Consider the following 23,154-nt stretch of genomic DNA (forward strand, 5'->3'; position numbering starts at 1 on the left):
ATCCATCTCTTGTACGGGGACCGATTCATAATTCGCATCACTTTTAGAGTTATTTACACTCACTGTCTGGCTAATCGTTACACCTAACGGCGTTTTTATATTAATTTACAGCTTCCCCCATTTAGGGGGAGCTATTTACACTCCGTACACTTTATCGCAAAAGAGTTTAAACTAGTTTACAAAGTAAAAATTAAATAATTAATAGCCGATATCGGTAATTATCACTGGTTTTGTTGATAGAAATACGTCCGGTACCTAGCAAGTCTATCACGATACTGAAAGAGGGGTTAAGCAACATCGAATTTCGTGGGATATAGGAGTAGAAGGCAATTGAGTATATATTGAAGGTTTCGAAGACGATACCTTCTTAATTTTCTCCCACACAACTTTTAGAGGACTGTTTCTATTTAATTTACTGCAAAATAGCCTGAAACTACTTTTACGTTTTGATTTTAGGAATTTTCTTGATTTGGCTATATTCTTTTTAGCCTCGATATAGTTTTCTATTGAGAGGATATTTTTAAATTTTTTTAAGGCAGACACTCTCGCAGAGACGACTTCAGCACATGAGTCATCCCACCATGGAATGTGGTATTTGGAATTATTAGCAGGGTGAAGCCAAGGAATTGTTTCATCAGCTACCGATGATATGGAGTTAGTAAAAAATTCGTAATCTTCCCTGGAGAAGCTGAGAAAATTCTGTTTAAATTGTTGTGATAAGTAGACCAATCAGCTTTCTTTAGATTTCTTCTTTTACATGAATGCGGGGAAGATTGAGGACATACACCTATCTGACATATTATGGGGAAGTGGTCACTAGTTCCAGTATCTGAAATAGTGGACTACTTGCCCACCCTGGCTGCCACATCGACTGATGCCATTGTTAGATCTACTACCGACTTACTGCCTCCTGGGGCCACCAATCTAGTTGGAGACCCATCATTGAGAAATACTAGCTCAAGTTCCTCCAAAGAATCAAAAATAATCCTACCATTGTGACTGTCTCTAGAACTACACAATGCCTTATGATTACAATTTAGATCACCCATGATTAAAAATGGCTTATTAAGTGATTTCACAAGGGAAGACCAGTTGGATTTGGAGATAGAGTTGTCTTGTGGACAGTATGTATTAAGAATATTCAAATTAAAGTTAGGGAGAAATGTGAGTTGGAATTGGACATCATGATTGAAGCCTGGATTGGCAATTTGAATTTCCCTATAATCAATATTGTTTTTGATAAGAGTAATTAATCTGCCATAGCCATCCTCTCGATCTTTTCTGATTATTTGATACCCTCTACATCTTATAACATGTTGGTTTAAGAGCCAAGATTCGCTAATAAGGATTATATCTGGGTTAAGGTTTTTTATAAGGATTTTTAGATTGTCAGAATTAGTGTTATATGAACGTATATTCCACTGAATAATAGTTATCGGAGTGTTAGGATTCATTATATAGAGTATGTTTGCTAGACCAAGGAGTCAGAAGATCTCGAATCCTCAGGCTCGAGATCCTCTATTCCCCTCCGACTCTGGTTTACATTTGTATTGAAAGGTGATACATGTTTAGTTATGCTGGTCTTTAGATCTACCATATTGTAAGGAATGGAGTATGATTTTGAGTTTATTAAGTCCCCAATGAAGGTCATGACGAGCTCCCTGTGAGATTGGTTCAGCATAGACATGGCCTGATTGAAATCCAAATGAAGTTGGGATAAAGATTGTGAGTTACTGATTTGAGAATCATGAGCAGGATTGAATTTTGAAGTTGAGGGCTCATTTATTCTTCTACCTGATGGATTAATAAGTAGTCTTTGGTGGGAGATTTTATCATAACCTGTATTTTCTTGTATTGAAGGTCTTCTTCTTTTTTGTGGAGATTGAGTGACTTGACTAAAAGGTTCTGAATATTGAGCTGAGGCTGCAGACCTCCTCTCCTGTGGTAAGATGCCATTAGAATTATTCTGATCGTTATGTAAGGGGGGGGGGGGAAATCGTTTATGTTGAAAGATGAAATATTAGAGATCCTAGGAACCTGCTGACTTGCCTCATAGAAAGATAGATTAGAAAAGGACATTAGATCCTTAATATCTTTTTGTCTGACTCTCTCTCTACAGTTACGACTACTTGATTCATGGTCAGAAGATTTGCAGAAAATGCAATATTTTGTACACGTATTAGATGAAGAATCCTCATCTAGCATGTTCCGCATCTAGCATATTTCTTTTTTCCTCTACATTGGTTCGTAGAATGGCCATAAAGTAAGCAATTCCCACATTGAAGAACAGGGCTGATAATGGTGTGACCCTCATTGGTAGTTGATATATGGAAATTTCTTTAGGAATAGTTTTTCCTGAAAAAGGTATGCTAATAGTTCCCGTGGAGACAAATTCAATTTTTGAATCTACTTGTGCTCTTCGATTCATTCGCTTAACACTTAATATCTTACATAAAGCCAAGTTTGTTTCTGATGCCTCCTTTATTTCTTCCTCTGTGAATTTTTTATTAACTCCCCTTACTATACCCCTACAAGAAACCTGATGAAATGGAATGAACACCTCATACCCTAGGGCTTCCCAATCTTTTCTCACAACGAAATCGTTGGCTGCTTTTCTAGTAGCAAATAATACACCTATCCTGTTTTTACCCTTTCTACTGATTTTCGTGATGTCTTTAATTTTTAAAACGGAAATAGATTTAGCTATGCTTAACACGTGGTAATCTCCAATATTGCTATTCTGACCTTGGACAAATACTTCGTAAGGACCTATGTCGGTCTCCGAATATAGTATTTGTTTTTTTACTGTAAGACTTTTTTGAATACTTGGACGTTGAGGTTGACATTCATATTGGTTGATTTTATTAGGAGGGTCAGGTGGTGGAGGAGGATCGGGAGGAACTTCTTCCTTCGTCTTATGCGGCGGATTGACGAGTTTAAAATCTATACTAGGCGATGCAAATTAGAAATTAACAGGAAAATATAGTTTTGGCCCTTACCCTTTGGATGAGTTTCAAAAGTCGTCCGTTCACCTCGAACGATAGTCACAGATTTTGTCTATTTTAAGTTTTCTTCCAAAAAATCAAACGTCAAACACAACAAAAATCACAAGAGATATTCACTGCGAAAAGAAGCCGAGGCTGTTCATCCCAGCGGACCTCGACTTCTTATCAGCGATAAATAAAAAATTAACAACAGGGCCCGGATTACGTACACTCGATACGCATCGTATCCGCCATGTTTTACTGTAGCGCCTTATGGGAAAACATGGCGGATACGATGCGTATCGAGTGTACGTAATCCGGGCCCTGTTTTCAAATTAAATTAGGTTTGATGAGGTTTTTTTATCAAAAACTAAAAACTGTCAAATATTCGCTATTTGACAACCAACCTATAATATCCAGGATATTCTTTATAAATTAATTAATGTCAATATTTGTAAACACTAGAGCAAGTAACAAGTCTTGTTCAAAATTTAAAAAAATTGAACAGCATGGCAATTGCCTCATTTGCAGCAAAGTACAAGGCCAACGTCAGATGTCAAATTTTATTACTTTTTATTTTTTTTTTAATTTGAATTTGAGGTTAAATTGTGTTGAAGGTACAACAACTTACGCTTTTTAGTTTTAAATTTTAAACTCACATTTAGTATGGCCGAAAGTGCTGGAAACTGGTGTCTCATTGAAAGTGATCCTGGTGTTTTTTCAGAACTAATTAGGGAATTTGGTAAATATTGAATTTTCAGAACTTGTAATGAATCTCATGTTCTTGTTTTGTAGGGTGCAAAGGGGTACAGGTGGAAGAGCTGTGGGGGCTGGATAACGACTTATTCGAAAATTTGAAGTAAGTAATATACTTAGCTGGCAAATCTATTTCATTGTTAATAACTAAAAGCTCTATCCATATAGTATTAGTTACCCATCTTGCTAGACTTGATGGAGTTAGTTTCGATAAGCTCACTATTTTTAAATATGTTGTGTTATTTCATGAATATATTTATAGGTAGACAGGAGAAATACTACAACAATTACCTAGAAAGGCCATCGTAAAAGTCACAAACCTTATAAATGCAGTATTCAGGTTGCAATATGTACCAATAACGTGGAAAACAAATGAATTAATCATGATTCCCAAACCAGGGAAACCAACCAACAAGGTAGAATCATACAGACCAATATCTCTGCTACCAATTTTATCCAAACTATTTGAGAGGATATTGCTAGCACTAATGCAACCTATACTCGACCACAGGGAAATTGTTCCTTCCTACCAATTTGGATTTCCTAATAAACATTCAACAATAGACCAAATTCATCGAATAACAGATATTACAGAGAGATCTCTGGAGGAGAATAAAATATGCTCAGCTATTTTTCTAGACATAGCAAAAGCATTTGACAAAGTGTGGCACAAAGGCTTGTTACTAAAATTAAAAAGATATCTTCTCATCCAATATGTACATCTAATACAATCATATTTGGAAGATAGAACTTTTAGAGTTAAACAGGAAGGCGAATATTCAGAATTACGGCCAATTAAAGCAGGAATCCCACAGGGCAGTGTTCTGGGACCCATACTATATTATATACTTGTGACATACCTGTTACAGAAAATATTAAACTGGCAACATTTGCAGATGACACTGAAATACTAGCAGTCAGTGAAACATTCGAAGAAACAACTAGACACCTGCAAAATGCAGTAAACAAAATAAACACCTGGAATAATAAATAGTGCATAAAAATCAATGAAGGGAAATCTGCCCATATCGATTTCACCTACAAAAAAATAGTCACCCAGTTAGAATAAACAATAAGATCGTTCGGTACAAGAAAACAGTTAAATATCTAGGGCTACATTTGGATAGCAAATTAAAGTGGCAGGAACATATCAGAAAGAAAACCGAAGAACTAAAACTGAAGTACAAGAAGTTATATTGGTTATTAGGTAGAAGCTCACAACTTACAATCAAAAACAAAGTATTAGTTTACAAACAAATGTGCTCCAACCAGTATGGTCCTATGGTTTACAGTTATGGGGCTGTACTAGTGAGAGTAACTATGCTTGCCTTCAAAGAGTCCAAAACCGAATACTAAGAAACATAGTCAACACTCCATGGTATATCCGCAACAAAGACCTACATCGGGAACTTCATATAGCAACAATCAAAGAAGAAATAAAGAAGATTGCCAAGGGTCACGAAAAACGACTCCACAACCATACAAACAGGGTAGTGTTAGAACTTTTAGATAATCAAAACCTAGTCTGCAGGCTCAAACGCACCAAACCTTTTGAACTTGTGTGATAGTAATAAATCTATAAAAATGTCAGTGTCAGTTTAAATTCGGACAGTGAACCTAGCCACAACAGTGATGTGTGCAACAATAATTATTAAATTACAAGGTGAACCGTTGGGAATACCTAGGACAGTACAGTAGCAGATTAAGTTAAATGTAAAATGCTGGTTAGTCTTAAGGTTAGGTGCATTGTTAATTTAATAAATAAAAAAATATATTTATAGGTAAGTATATAATATACCACATTGGAAGAGATAGCAACTGAAGTGATTGGAAGACCAAAGCGTGAAAAAATAAGGTTGGACTGGTACAATGACGAATGTGCACAAACAACGCAAAGAAGAAATCAAGCATACAGGGTGAGTCATGAGGAACTGTACATACTCCTACCTCGTATAAAGGCTCCTATAGGGAATAACAAATGACCATTAAAAAGTGTCTGCTCCCATTGTTTCATAATATACAGGGCGAGTTTCGCATTTTGACAGAAATTTGTATTCGTCATAATTTTTGAACGGTCAGATCGATGTGTCTCTTATTTTGACCAATCGTTACACTATTACCACCTAATCAACTAATTTATTCAAACTAGAAAAAATTCAGGTCCGGCTTTAAAAAAATTAGTTCGTTTGGGTCTTAGAAAAAATTTCATCCTGTATACGCTTTTTGAAAACTCTAATATGAATTTTACAAATTAGACAAATAGGCAATTAAAATGGCATATTTATTTTTTCCGCACATGAATTATTTCACTATGAATTAAAAGTTTGGTAAAGTGAACCATAGATTTAAAAAAAATAATTTTTATTACAAAAATTAATTTTTTTTGCACAAATAAGTAATTTATGTTACCATCCAATCAACTGATTTATTCAAAGAAAAATCAGGTCCGTATTTAACAAAATTAGTTCGTTTTGGTCTTAGAAAAAATTTCACCCTGTATACGCTTTTTGAAATCTCTAATATGAATTTTACAAATAAGACAAATTGTCATTATCATAGGAAGTTCGCCCTTACCTGAAATGTAGTTAGGTTTGTGTGTCCCTAAGCCGACGAAATAGGCAATTAAAATGGCATATTTATTTTTTTCCCCACACGATTACTTAATTTTTTATTAAAAAATCAAATTTGTCAAAATCGGAATTTTAACCTAAAAATGAAAAAAAAATTAACTCACGGTTTAACTCGCTACAACTCTGTTCCATTTTAATTTTTTTTTTCTGAAATTTTTACAGCACATACCTCTTACCATTGTGAAGACTATGAAAATTGTTGTAGACTTTCAGTCTTCTTCTTGTAAAAGTTGCAAACTTGTAAATCGCAAAAATTAGGTGGAAAAATTTAAAATTTATCAATTTGATCACGTCTATGTTAAACTATAGAGTCCAAAAGAAGTGTTATGGGAAGTTTTAGATCTAGACGTGTTACAGAAAAAAAAAATGGTAAAACTTTTAATTTTAAGAAAAACGTTGTTTTTGTAAATTAATTTTTGCAAAAAAAAGTTAATTTTTTTAAATCTATGCAAAAAATTTGCCAAACTTTTTATGCATAGTCAAATTTGATTTTTTAATAAAAAATAAGTAAATAAGTAACCGTGTGGGGAAAAATGAATGTGCCATTTTAATTGCCTATTTGTCTTATTTGTAAAATTCATATTAGAGTTTTCAAAAAACGTATACAAAGTGAAATTTTTTCTAAGACCCAAACAAACTAATTTTTTAAATCCGGGCCTGATTTTTTTCTAGTTTGAATAAATCAGTTGATTGGGTGATAACATAAATTAAATATTTGTTCAAAAAAAATTCATTTTTGTAATAAAAGTTATTTTTTTTAATCTATGGTTCACTTTACCAAACTTTTAATTATTCATAGTCAAATTTGATTTTTTTTTTTATAAAAAATTAAGTAATCGTGTGGGGAAAAAATAAATATGCCATTTTAATTGCCTATTTGTCTTATTTGTAAAATTCATATGAGAGTTTTCAAAAAACGTATACAAGGTGAAATTTTTTCTAAGACCAAAACGAACTTATTTTTTAAATCCGGGCCTGATTTTTTTCTTGTTTGAATAAATCAGTTGATTGGTGGTAACATAAATTAAATATTTGTTAAAAAAAAATTAATTTTGGTAATAAAAGTTAATTTTGTTAAATCTATGGTTCACTTTACCAAACTTTTAATTCATAATCAAATTTGATTTTTTTATAAAAAATTAAGCAATCGTGTGCGGAAAAAAATAAATATGTTATTTTAATTGCCTATTTGTCTAATTTGTAAAATTCATATTAGAGTTTTCAAAAAGCTTATACATGGTGAAATTTTTTCTAAGACCCAAACGAACTAATTTTTTTAAAGCCGGACCTGATTTTTTTCTAGTTTGAATAAATCAGTTGATTGGGTGGCAATAGTGTAACGATTGACCAAAATAAGAGACACATCGATCTGACCGTTCAAAAATTATGACTAATACAAATTTCTGTCAAAATGCGAAACTCGCCCTGTATATTATTAAACAATGGGAGCAGACACTTTTTAATGGTCATTTGTTATTCCCCATAGGGGCCTCTATACGAGGTAGGAGTATGTACAGTTCCTCATGACTCACCCTGTATAAAAAGCTCCAAGGGCGAAAAATAAGACAAGTAGAGGAAATGTATAGGCGATGAGACCAGCTTCGATTTGAAAAACGAATATTGAAAAGAAAGAATAAATAGTATATAGAATACCAACTGAAAGAACTAGAGAAATATAACACACAAATGGGAACACGAAAATTCTACAAGTAGGTTAACCAGAACAGGAGAAATCATTGGCGACTAGGACCAGGTACAGTAGACTCCCGTAAGTTCGCCCACCTTGGGACTGGATCCTAGGCCGAACTTAAAAGTGGCCGAACTAACTGATGCTCATCTGAAAATGCCCATTTATTGTTTGTATGGATCTAGCAAAACAAAACACTTGTACATTAGGTAGAAGACAATACAGAGGAATACTCTGACATATATTTAACATATATGAAAAGATAGACCCTTACAAAAATACTATAAAACAATACTTACAGAACTCTAGGCCTAATAAAATTTAAAAATATTATTACACATTGGTTTGGCTTCTTAAACACTTAAAAAAGTCAGTAATTTTTTTCTGAGTTTTCTTTTCTAATGATTTTTGATGTGCAAAGTGTGTGACTAATGCTCAGGGAGCCGGCTGGACTAAGCGGAGGCCGAACTTACGGGAATCTGCTGTACTAGAAAGATGGGCAGAAAATTTTGAGCGTAGACTAAATACAAAAATTGAAAGAAAACAATGCTCCTGGAGCTGATGACGTTTCTTCTGAGCTTTTAAAACATGGCACAAAAGATCTGACCAGTTGTATAAGTAGGCCATTAGAAATGATTTGTAAGCAGGTAAAACTACCAGAAGTCTAGAGCGTAGGTATAATTGTACCTATTCGCAAGAAAGAAGATCAAACAATTTGTGATAACTACAGAGGAATTAACTTCCTAAATGTGGCCTACAAAATACTGACCTTCATTTTTTAAGATCAACCGTGGGGATATTTTGGAGACATAATAGGCAAATACGAGTGTGAGTTTTGCAAAGAAAAGTCTACTATCAATCAAATATTCTTTCGAAAACAAGCTTTGGAAAAAACGTAGGAATATGGAATTGATATTCACCATTTGTTTGTGGATTTTAGATGTGCCCGTGTCAGTGTAAACAGAAATGCACTATACAAAGTTATGATAGAGTTCAATATTCGAATACACGTAGTGAAATTTGTGAAAGCAACCCTCTCTACAGTTGCGTGTAAGAGTGCAGATCGGAGTATAAAGAACTTTCCAGGTACAAATATGACTTCGGCAGGGAGATAGCCTATAGTGCCTTCTATTGAATGTTCACATAGACAATGTTATTAGAGAATCTGGAATAACAACAAGACGAACCATTATTAATAGCAGGTTATTATTAATAGTTGATAATTTGATATCATTGAAATTCTTTATTGAAATAGAAATCCTACTAACAATATTTAAATATGAATTTGCTTAATTAAATGTAACATATAATATACAATACATGCAATATTATACAACACATACAGATTTATTAAAAATTATTTTTTTTTATCTAGGTAAAATATATGTCTTCAGTAATTTTTTAAAAATTTGAACTGTCAGTGCATTCTTAACACTGGGGGGAAGATGGTTAAATTCATTCATACATTTGTAAAACAGGGATGTCATTGTGCTATGTTTATTAGTTTTTTGAATATCAAAATCTTCAATATTTCTCATGGTATATGAATGAACATGACCCCTCAATGTAACATATTCATTAAAATATGCAGGCAGCATTCCTTTTTTTAATTTAAAAATGAAAACCATAGTAAGGTAGTATAGCCTTTGTTGAACTGAAAACCAACCTAAAGTAGAGTACATCATCTCAATTGGCGTGTAGCGATTGCATCGAAGAATTGTTCTCATACCTCTGTTATACAAAATTTGCAATGATTGAATTGATCCTTTATCACCTAAATATAAAGCACTTGAACAGTAGTCAAAATGGGGCTGAATTATACTTCTAAATACAGTGATCCTTGAAAATAATGATAGATCTTTGCTAATTCTATTAAAGAAAAATAATTTTTTAGATATTTTCTTGCAAATATATTGAAAATGAGGTTTCAGAGAGAGTGTGTTATCCAGTATAAATCCAAGATATTTAATTTCATTGACCCATTTGATGCATTCATTATTAACTTTTAGTTTCAAATTTTCAATACTTATATTATTTAATTTATATCGGCTAGAGACTATCATTGACTTTGTTTTACTCGCATTAAGTTTTAACTTGTTAGCATCCAAAAATATCTCAATTCTTTTTAACAAACACTGCATCCTTCTAACAACCTCCACAATATCATCACCACTGCATACAATTAATGTGTCATCTGCAAAAAGACTAATAAATTCCAGACCCTCAACATAATTTACATCATTGATGAAAATAATAAATAATAATGCTCCAAGTACACTGCCTTGTGGTACACCAAAACAATTAGGTAGTTCTGTTGATTTACTTTGGCCTAACTGCACATTTTTTGTTCTTTTTGTGAGATATTCGTTAAACCATTTTATAACACCTTGTTTAAAACCGTAGTACCTCAATTTTTTAATTAACAAATCTATGTCTATAGTTTCAAAAGCTCTTCTAAAGTCTAAGAATACAGCTACTACAAATTTATTCTTATCAATAAGTAGTTTCCACTTCGAGATGGTAAGTTGTATTGCTGTTTCACATGAGTGACCCTTTCGAAACCCAGACTGATTGCCGAGAAAAAGATTATTTTTATTAAAGTATTCAATTATTTGGTTGTAAACGGCTTTTTCAAGTACCTTCTCTATACAAGGCAGTGTATTGATTGGTCGATATGCAGATACTTCTGATTTCATTTGGGTTTTTGGGACCGGTGTAATAGAGCTAATTTTTAAGTTTTTAGGAAAGCTTCCACTCTTTAATGAAGAATTAACAAAATTAAGAACAGCATAGCCAGTTGTCTCAAAAGTTTTCTTTAAAAATTGTGAATTGAGTACATTATCTAAATTTTTGCAGGTTTTTAAAGAAAATATTATTTGTTTTAGTTCACATATTGTTAAGGGCGGAAATTCACTCATGTAGCATTCAACTTCAGGTAAACTATTATCAGACCATTCATGAGAGTTGGTAAAGCTAGATACTATCTCCTCAATACTCTTTGTAAAATAAGTATTAAACAAACATGCAGCCTCCCTCTCATTCTTTGCATTCACTCTACTTTCATCCATTCCAAAGTTAATTTGTTTATAATTTATATATTGGTCTTTATTTTTTATTAATTTCTTTAAGCATTTCCACATTTCCTTTGAATCATTTTTATTGTTATCAATCATACTTTCATAATATTTAACTTTTTTGTGCTTTAGCAAATTTACAACTATATTTCTCTTCATCTTATATTCGTTCCATAAATTTATACTATTACCACCATTACTATAGTTTACATAATTTTTATATACCCTATCACGCTCAAATGCCTTTGCCCTAACATCATTATCATACCAAGGAACATTTTCATTCTTACAGGGTATTTGTCTTATAGGATACTTATTTTCTATCACAGCTTTACATTTATCATATAAATCACTATATATCACATTAATATCAGTAGAGTCGTAATTCCAATCACAGTTTATAATCTCAATATTTAATTCATAAAATGCCTGATCACTTAAACACCTAGTTAAAATTTTTTTCTTATTACTATTTACACTATCAATATTCTCTAGCCTAATACCTATAATTAAGTGATCAGTGATCTTTGGTGTATAAAATACTTTATATTCTAACTTATTAGTGTTTGTAAGGACAAGATCAATAAGAGTACTCGACTTTTCACAAATTCTTGTACTTTCCTTGATCACTTGCTCTACCCCCAGTGATTGTATAAGAGTTATTAGCTTTTTACAGTAAAATTCATCTTTATTAAAATAATTTATGTTAAAATCTCCTACCAATATACATTTTTTATTTATGGTCATATTTTCTTCAATAATATCCTCCAACTTACTTAAGAAAGCTGCTAAACTACCATTAGGTGACCTATATAGACAACCGATCGACAAACTTATGCTATTAATTTTCACATGTATAAAAGCACACCAACAATTACTATCTTCAGAATAAATACATCCATTTTCATAAATTGTATCATTTCTTATAAACATTATCACTCCTCCTGTATAGCGGTTAGGGGCATCACATCGAACACAGGAATAGCCAAGTACATTGATCTCATCATCATCCATATCCACAGTAGTTCCTTTTTCTGATAGAGCTAGGATATATGGTTGTTTACTAAGTATTTGAGCAGTTATTTCATCTTTGTGGGCAATCAAGCTTTGAGCATTGAGGTAGATAATATGACATTGATCTATTGTCTCCAGTTTCTCCCTCGATTCCTCATGAAAAAATTTCTACGATTTCCAAAATTACCATTGTTGTTATAATGATTGCCTGAGTTTTGCAAATTTGGTCTACGGAAAACAAAATTCTTACAATTTATAAACGGAGGCCAGAAGTCTTCAGTCTCTAATTCCGTACTATATTTGCTTTCAATACCAACTTTGAAAGACTTGGTGTTTCCTTTTGTTGAGAGTTGACTCACAATAATGGTTTCATTGTCAGCTATCTTGGCTTTTTCTTTAATATATTTTATGACTGCTTGGTTTGTAACATTACTTGAAACCTGCCCTAAATAATATCACTTCTTATTAGGGACCCCGCTGAGCTGAATGTTTGCGTTTTCCTCCATATTTTCTATATTTTGCTGCACACCAATAAGTTCTGACTGTACCATTCTTGAATTACTTCTATTGGAAGTCTCATCCACATCTACCACAAGGGCTGAGTTAACAGCTCGTTGCACTTGGCTCAAAGTGATCTCATAGCCATTATTTTTTCCATCACAGTTATCAGTATTCTGCATGTTGTTTTTTATGGATGACGAATTTCCATGTAGATTATTGGGTAACAAAATTTGTTCATCACTTTTGATGGAAGATTTTTCCTTTTGCATAAACTCGTCAATCATTACAACTTTAGATGCCATGTTGTCCACCACTGCTTTTATTTTCACATTTTCTGATTTCATTGTGCCAACTGTTTTATTTTAATGCATCTATGTGTTTTAATATTTTATCATTTTTGTCATTTCTGCTAAATTCGGCTCTTATATCATCAAATCCCTTTTGCATAGCTTTGAGAAGGGATGATTCTAGATCTACTAATGATGTCTTAGTTTTCCCTTTATTTTCACCTTTTATGGATTTTAGACACTCACAACAACTGTATCTGATACATGGTGACCTTTTTTTCAAACAGACTCCTTTGTGTTCAGATGCCGATAAGTTGGAGCAATTAACACACAGTAAGGCATTACATTCATTGCATTTAGCGTGAGCATACGTTTCAGTCTCCTCAGCACTACATTTACTACACATAACCATCGTAATATTGTTATAAAAATCAAAATTTTGGGTTAAAACGTAATTTGGGCGTTGGCCTTGTTTGAAGGTCACTGCCCTTTGAAAAATATCACAGCTGGTACTTTGATAATACTTGTAGGTGGAATATGTTACTTTTGGGCACTACTACAGCACTTTTTTATTTATTAAACTTTTTAAAACTTGCAAAAAGTTACTTCAAAAATGAGACCAAAATTTTTGTTGTTTTGACGTACATAACCTATATGACAACTCAATATCATAGCAAGAAGAAACGCAGACAACTATCATAGTAAGAAGAAACGCAGACTAGGTCCAATAGTCCATGGCACGATATTATGCAAAACGAAGTATATTATGAAGGTGACAAACAATAAGAAAAACCCGAAGATCTAAGGGTTTTTTTTTGTGGGAGGAGGAAATCTTCATAAGACCGTCAGAGTAGACTGCAGGACCGCAAAACATCAAAAATGTCACAAAATGAATGAAAATATTGATATACAGAACTCTTACCAAGCCTGTCCTATTTACTCGTCAGAATGCTTAGGCTTTTTTGAACGTAAAATCCTCAGATATATTTATATAGACTTGCAGGAGAATGGATTATGCTGTAGACGTAGACGCTATAATTTTTAGCTTTACCATCTTTATAGTGAACATAATATTGGTAGATACATCAAATAAACAGGCTGCAGTGGTTAGGCCGCTTAGGGAGAATGAATGAGATGGAAGCTTCATAACACATTTAAACCAAAATCTTATGGATTGAGGAAGAGAGGCCCATAGCACGTGGAAGACAGCTTATGAGTGTTGACCTTTCATTACACATTGTTGGCACACAATGTGCTTTAGAGGGTTTCTATTCTGTCCTCCGATAGGTTCAACCTCTGAACCATACATCACCTTGAGGAAAGCACTTAAAGTAAATGTCCGAGGTTTGATCTTAAGATAAGAGGCTCTTTTATTAGGCTCAATGCCAAATTGTTCAGGAAAACTCTTCCGATATTTAGGAGCCTTGACTGGACAGGTCAGTTTGTATAAAATTTGAGCTTTTATGCCGTCAATATTTATCAGACTGTAGGAAATTACACACGGCCGGATCCCTTTGTTATCCTAGACGCCAAGTAAACGGCACACATCTTGTCTACAGTGTCCACTTCACCTTTGGTTTCATTATAATCTAGTATAACCTGAGGTATTTTTACTGTCCGGATCCATTTTCAAGGAAATTTTATCGATATCAACCATCTGTGCCTACACCCAATACGTTGTTAGTTTAGGAACATACTGAACCTCACAAACCCAAAAACTCAACACACTAAACCATGTGATATGATCGGGTGTGAAAACCAAGGCAAAGGATAGGAAAGATTGGAGCTGATTCTAGAACAGGCCAAAACCCACCAGCACCAATGGTTGTAGAACCAATGATGATGTACTTAACTATTATATTATATACTCCGTCTAATTTACTTACCGTCGCACGTCATCCGCGTCATAAACCGAGACGTCATATTATGATACCAACACGAAATATTTAGGCGGTAGGTGTGTTCTTTTTTAGAATCACTTTGTCGAGTGCACTGGCGTTAGAGCCACTAGGCATATTTTATTATATACGCGTACAGAAATAATACTTATAAGATTTCTATTAATGTTAACTTAAAGAAATACACAATAATATGTTTCATTTAATTTGTATAAATGGATTATAAAGCGTTTTTATGAAGCACATTTGTTCGGAATACACTGTAACTATAATTGAACGAAGGTGATATTTTGGCATAAATTGGTAACATTTATTTGACAGTTGCGGTGATGACACTTCATATTTGTTTATATTCTTTACTATAAGTATTTGTTTTATTATGTTTACTGTTTTGATTATGTACTTTAACGTAAGATTATAACTTAATTCTTGTTTTCTATTTCTAAAGTTTTTATTTATTTACATTGAATATATATTAATTTGTTTTGCTGTATAATCCACTTCCGCAAAAATTGTGTGATGTATTTGATTTAAAATGAATTTAAGATTTTTTTGTAATTGGGCAACAATGTCAACTTAGATCTCTAACGTAAATAATGACGTGCAACGGTAAGTAAATTAGACGGACTGTACTTAACTATTATATTGTACAACCTCTAGGACTTTGAGATGCCTATTGAAATTGACTACTGTGACCAATTCTACTTGCACCTTTTTCTCCCAGTTAGTTTCAATATTAATTATTTCACAAATGTCACATTTTTTTTCTAAATATGTTATTTCTTTGATATTATTTTTTGTAGGCCAATTCATGGATTAATATTTTTATTCAAATGGACGAAAGACGATGACCCATCTGGTTCACTAGTACAAGATAGCCGATTAGAAAAAATATTCTTTGCAAAACAAGTAATAGAGAACGCTTGTGCCACTCAAGCTATCCTCAGTGTTCTGTTGAATTGCCGTCACAATGATCTAAAGTTAGGACATACACTTACTGAACTAAAAGACTTTTGTCAAGGTTTCGATGCTAATATGAAAGGTTAGTGTTTAAATTTGAAATCATTTCAAACGATCTAGTGTGTGAACCTTTTGACATCAAATCGTAATATTTTGTAAGGACATTTCTACTGTCAGATATAAAATTATATACCATTTTGTTTACTTTGGAGTTTAATACAGTTTTTGAAGAGATAGTAATGAATTGTGTGTGTGATTACTTTGGAAAATAAAAGTAAATAGGTACTATAAGTATTGTTTAGTACCATTGTGTTAAATATCCCCAATAAAATATTTATTAGATTACCAGTCGATAATAAACGGTTATATGGTTACATAATTACATGTAATATTTTCAAACAAATTAAGTCAAAACCTAAAGTGAAACGTACGCCGATGTGTGTAGTATATAGTATACAGTATACAAAATGTATATACACATCGACGTTCAAGTGTCAAAATAACTGCCAATATTTGAACACACATTTCAAAGTTCTCTGCAAATGTTGTGATTTAAAGACATTCTTAAAACAGTTTGAATTCGTTATTCATACTGTTCGAGACATCGACGTTCAAGTGTCAAAATAACTGCCAATATTTGAACACACATTTCAAAGTTCTCTGCAAATGTTGTGATTTAAAGACATTCTTAAAACAGTTTGAATTCGTTATTCATACTGTTCGAGTTCGTCTTAACGTTTTGTATGATAATTAAGTTTATCTAACTTCAGCAGTTTAATCTGCAGAAAAAATATAATTATAAAATAAATAGTGAAGTGACAGTGACGTACCAAATTCTGTTTTTCTACAATGAACAATTCACACATATGGAATACATACAACCAGTGTCTATTTTGGTATTAGCAGAAATTGTAGGTAAACAGCAGGTCCACTATTAATATACATCCAAGAACATGTACCCAACTCCCAAACAATATCCGCCCCCAGAAAACACTTCCGAAAATGCACCAAATTCCGTTTACTACTGTCAAGAGGCAAATACTCCTATAGCAAACATTCCACAAAATCAATTCATTTTTCCATCACAACTACAACAATTTCCACTAAAATCACAACCAATGTACTACGTCCAAAGCAACCCATCCACTGCAGAGCAGACCTCAAAAAGACAGATAAATCTTGAAAATATACATTCAGAAAATTCGGATATTGAGTTTAGCGAAGGCGAAGACAAAGAAGCCCAAAATAAGAACTCATGGCAAGTAGTCAAAAAAAACGTAAATTTAAAAATAACGATTCTAATTCTTCCAATTCACCACCAACAAAAATACAAAATCGATACAGTGCATTATCAAATGACGAGAACACTGAACACACTGAAATAGAACAACAACAGAAGGTACCGGTACCAAGACCACCTCCAATATTCATATATGGTGTCAAAAACTTTAAAGATATGCTCGATAGCTTTGCACAAATTATACAGAAAGAAACCTACTATACCAGAACCCTGCCAAACGACACTGTCAAAGTTATAACACATACAACAGATACCTATCGTCAACTGGTAAGACATTTACGAGACGAAAAAATCGTTCACCACACTTACCAAATAAAGGAAGAACGTGCCTACAGAGTGGTAATAAGACATATCCATCACTCTATACCCACAACAGATATAACAAAGGAGTTAGAAAATGCCGGCCATAAAGTTCGCATTATAACCAACGTCCGACACAAACAAACAAAGGAACCCTTATCCTTATTTTTTATAGACCTTGAACCCAAGAGTAACAACAAAGACATATTTAATCTAGAATTCTTATGTCACACCAAAATAGCAGTGGAAGCACCAAAGAAGAGAAACTCAATCATTAAATGCATGCGTTGTCAAGCTTACGGTCACAGTAAAACATATTGCACTAAACCACACTACTGCGTCAAATGTGGAGAACAACATGATACAAAATCTTGTAAAAAACCTAGAAACACTCCGGCTAAGTGTGCACTATGCAAACAAGATCACCCTGCTAACTATAAGTGTTGTCTACATGGAACTAGTAGAAAACAGAAATATGCCAAACAGAGGAAACCAACAGCCCCAAAGAACAACATTTAACAACCCACATGTAAGTAATGAAACAAATCAGCTAAACACTACTCTACAAAATCATCATAGAACATATGCAAATGTGACAGCAAATCAAATCAACCGCGACCAAGAACCTAAAACTAACATAGAACTACAACTAATAACATTCCTTAACGAGTTCAAAAACATGTTCTCACAACTCGTGAGTCAAAATAGTATGATATTAAACTTACTCACACAAGTCATTAACCGAAAGGATTGTTAATGTTAAACATACTTAGAATTGCCACATGGAACGCTAATGGTCTGCTAAACCATAAGCAGGAAGTAATCACTTTATTAAACCAGAATAAAATCGATGTACTGCTTGTTTCAGAAACCCACTTTACTGATCTAACTATGTTCAATATTCCGCTCTATACTACATATAGTACACCTCACCCCGATGGTACTGCTCATGGTGGCTCGGCCATAATCATACGAAGCTGTATATCACATCATGAATTGCCAAAATATGCAACAGAAAAAATTCAAGCAGCAAAAATTGTTCAGGTGAATGCAACGCCATGGCACTTTAACATATCTGCAATCTACAGCCCACCTCGTCATGCAATCTCCACAGATGAATACAAAGCCTTCTTTCAATTACTTGGCAGTAAATTTGTAGCCAGGGGAGATTGGAATGCGAAACACACACATTGGAGCTCAAGACTCATAACAACAAAAGGTCGTAACCTTTTAAAAGCAATGACCGACAACAACTACGATTTCCACACCAACGGAATCCCTACTTACTGGTCAAGTGACCCCAGAAAACTTCCAGATGTGCTAGACTTTTACATAAGCAAAGGAGAATCCAGAAACAACTGTCTAATAGAATCCATCTATGACCTCTCATCTGATCATACACCAGTTATTATGAACAAGAATACCACAGTTATAAACAACACCCCCCTCCTCGACTAGCGTCAAAAAACACCGACTGGGCAGATTTTCAATACTACCTAGAAGAAAACATTAATCTTAATTTGCGAATCAAATCTCCACACGAGGTAGATACAGCAGCTCAATATTTCACCACCCTTGTGCAAGAAGCGGCATGGCAATCTACACCACGAACTGAACGCAGACTACACATACAACAAATGTTCCCCTACACATTCGGCAACTCATTGCTGCAAAACGTCGTGTGAGAAGAAACTGGCAAAGATCTAGAAACAACATAGATCAACATATATACAATAGACTACGTAGACAACTTGGAGTAGCCATCAAAGCTGCAAACAACGAAACCTTCGAACATTACATTACAAACCTTACAGCAAATGATCAGACGCTACGGAAGGCGACTAAGAAACTCAAAAAACCATACACAACTATTCCTCCCCTCCATAAACCAAATGGCGAATGGGCTCGTTCCAACAAAGAAAAAGCGGACGTCTTTGCTGAACATCTTACGAGTGTATTTCAAACCGAGCCAACAGACCTTGATGAAGAAGTGGAAGAACTAATTAGCGCAGCATGTCAAATGTCCCTTCCAATCAAAGTTTTACTCCTATATAAGTCAAGAAAGAAATAATCAAACTCAACTCACGAAAAGCTCCATGTTATGACTACTTGTGTGAAGTTAGCAATAGATTCCAGCAATAAACTGTATTTCGAAAAATCTCGTAAACTACCTCACAAAATCAATAAAAAATACTTCGTTACTTGTGTTACAACTAAAATATCATTAAAACCACCCCCTAAATTAACCCCAACCCCAAAAAGTTCTACTACGTGAGTCCCATGTATAGCACGTCACAAAAATGATGAAATTATCGTGTTCATCACGAAATTTTTGCGAGTTTTGTGGATTATAAAATTAATCGATGATATATCAACATACTATAAAAAACTTGGGGTGGGGTTATTTTTTGTTTTCGCGTAATTATAAGTAACCAAATCTATTGCCAGCCTACGCCGGACGGCACGAAAATGATAAAACGACGGTGATTATCACGAAATTTTTACGATTTCTGTGGATTATATAATTAATGGATGATATGTGAACATAATATAAAAAAATTGGGGTGGGGTTATTTTTTGTTTTCACATAATTATAAGTAACCAAATCTATTGCCAGCCTACGCCGGACGGCACGAAAATGATAAAACGACGGTGATTATCACGAAATTTTTACGATTTCTGTGGATTATATAATTAATGGATGATATATAAACATACCATAAAAAAATTGGGGTGGGGTTATTTTTTGTTTTCGCGTAATTATAAGTAACCAAATCTATTACCAGTCTACGCCGGACGGCACGAAAATGATAAAATGACGGTATTCATCACGACATTTTTGCGATTTTTGTGGATTACATAATTCATGGATGATATATAACATAATATAAAAAAAATTGGGGTGGGGTTATTTTTTGTTTTCACGTAATTATAAGTAACCAAATCTTTTGCCAGCCTACGTCGGACGGCACAAAAATGATAAAATGACGGTATTCATCACGACATTTTTGCGATTTTTGTGGATTACATAATTCATGGATGATATATAAACATAATATAAAAAAAATTGGGGTGGGGTTATTTTTTGTTTTCACGTAATTATAAGTAACCAAATCTATTGCCAGCCTACGTCGGACGGCACAAAAATGATAAAATGACGGTATTCATCACGACATTTTTGCGATTTTTGTGGATTACATAATTCATGGATGATATATAAACATAATATAAAAAAAATTGGGGTGGGGTTATTTTTTGTTTTCACGTAATTATAAATAACTTAATCTTTTGCCAGCCTACGCCGGACGGCACGAAAATGATAAAATGACGGTATTCATCACGACATTTTTGCGATTTTTGTGGATTACATAATTCATGGATGATATATAACATAATATAAAAAAAATTGGGGTGGGGTTATTTTTTGTTTTCACGTAATTATAAATAACTTAATCTTTTGCCAGCCTACGCCGGACGGCAAGAAAATGATAAAATGACGGTGTTCATCACGAAATTTTTGCGATTTTTGTGGATGATATAATTAATGGATGATATATAAACATAATATAAAAAAATTGGGGTGGGGTTATTTTTTGTTTTCACGTAATTATAAGTAACCAAATCTATTGCCAGCCTACGCCGGACGGCACGAAAATGATAAAATGACGGTGTTCATCACGAAATTTTTGCGATTTTTGTGGATTATATAATTAATGGATGATATATAAACATAATATAAAAAAATTGGGGTGGAGTTATTTTTTGTTTTCGCGTAATTATAAGTAACCAAATCTATTGCCAGTCTACGCCGGACGACACGAAAATGGTAAAATGACGGTATTCATCACGAAATTTTTGCGATTTTTGTGGATTATATAATTAAGGGATGATATATAAACATAATATAAAAAAATTGGGGTGGGGTTATTTTTTGTTTTCACGTAATTATAAGTAACCAAATCTATTGCCAGCCTACGCCGGACGGCACGAAAATGATAAAATGACGGTGTTCGTCACGAAATTTTTGCGATTTTTGTGGATTATATAATTAATGGATGATATATAAACATAATATAAAAAAATTAGGGTGGGGTTATTTTTTGTTTTCACGTAATTATAATTAACTAAATCTATTGCCAGCCTACGCCGGACGGCACGAAAATGATAAAACGACGGTGATTATCACGATTTTTTTGCGATTTTTGTGGATTATATAATTAATGGGTGATATATAAATATACCATATAAAAATTGGGGTGGGGTTATTTTTTGTTTTCGCGTAATTATAAGTAACCAAATCTATTGCCAGCCTACGCCGGACGGCACGAAAATGATAAAACGACGGTGATTATCACGAAATTTTTGCGATTTTTGTGGATTATATAATTAACGGATGATATATGAACATAATATAAAAAAATTGGAGTGGGGTTATTTTTTGTTTTCACATAATTATAAGTAACCAAATCTATTGCTAGCCTACGCCGGACGGCACGAAAATGATAAAACGACGGTGATTATCACGAAATTTTTACGATTTCTGTGGATTATATAATTAATGGATGATATATAAACATACCATAAAAAAATTGGGGTGGGGTTATTTTTTGTTTTCGCGTAATTATAAGTAACCAAATCTATTGCCAGTCTACGCCGGATGACACGAAAATGATAAAATGACGGTATTCATCACGAAATTTTTGCGATTTTTGTGGATTATATAATTAAGGGATGATATATAAACATAATATAAAAAAATTGGGGTGGGGTTATTTTTTGTTTTCACGTAATTATAAGTAACCAAATCTATTGCCAGCCTACGTCGGACGGCACAAAAATGATAAAATGACGGTATTCATCACGACATTTTTGCGATTTTTGTGGATTACATAATTCATGGATGATATATAAACATAATATAAAAAAATTGGGGTGGGGTTATTTTTTGTTTTCACGTAATTATAAATAACTTAATCTTTTGCCAGCCTACGCCGGACGGCACGAAAATGGTAAAATGACGGTGTTCATCATGAAATTTTTGCGATTTTTGTGGATTATATAATTAACAGATGATATATAAACATACTATAAAAAAATTGGGGTGAGGTTATTTTTTGTTTTCGCGTAATTATAAGTAACCAAATCGATTGCCAGTCTACGCCGGACAGCACGAAAATGATAAAATGACGGTCATCACGAAATTTTTGCGATTTTTGTGGATTATATAATTAATGGATGATATATAAACATAATATAAAAAAATTGGGGTGGGGTTATTTTTTGTTTTCGCGTAATTATAAGTAACCAAATCTATTGCCAGTCTACGCCGGACGACACGAAAATGGTAAAATGACGGTGTTCATCACGAAATTTTTGCAATTTTTGTGGATTATATAATTAATGGATGATATATAAACATAATATAAAAAAATTGGGGTGGGGTTATTTTTTGTTTTCACGTAATTATAAGTAACCAAATCTATTGCCAGCCTACGCCGGACAGCACGAAAATGATAAAATGACGGTCATCACGAAATTTTTGCGATTTTTGTGGATTATATAATTAATGGATGATATATAAACATAATATAAAAAAATTGGGGTGGGGTTATTTTATGTTCTCGCGTAATTATAAGTAACCAAATCTATTGCCAGTCTACGCCGGACGACACGAAAATGGTAAAATGACGGTATTCATCACGAAATTTTTGCGATTTTTGTGGATTATATAATTAAGGGATGATATATAAACATAATATAAAA

General features: G+C 33.3%; 1 protein-coding gene across 1 annotated transcript in view; it reads left to right on the plus strand.

The window, feature by feature from the left end:
- The first annotated feature begins 3,527 nt into the window (after positions 1 to 3,527).
- Positions 3,528 to 23,154, plus strand: part of LOC126891750 (ubiquitin carboxyl-terminal hydrolase isozyme L5) — a 63,908-nt gene continuing 44,281 nt past the window's right edge. Inside the window, exons 1-3 of the mRNA XM_050661039.1 lie at positions 3,528 to 3,726; positions 3,780 to 3,843; positions 15,635 to 15,873. Coding sequence (XP_050516996.1) covers positions 3,651 to 3,726; positions 3,780 to 3,843; positions 15,635 to 15,873 — 379 coding nt within the window. The 5' untranslated portion in view covers positions 3,528 to 3,650. The remainder of the gene's footprint in view (positions 3,727 to 3,779; positions 3,844 to 15,634; positions 15,874 to 23,154) is intronic.

Source organism: Diabrotica virgifera, chromosome 9 (genome assembly GCF_917563875.1).
Source record: "Diabrotica virgifera virgifera chromosome 9, PGI_DIABVI_V3a".
In the NCBI taxonomy this organism is placed as follows: Eukaryota; Metazoa; Arthropoda; class Insecta; order Coleoptera; family Chrysomelidae; genus Diabrotica; species Diabrotica virgifera.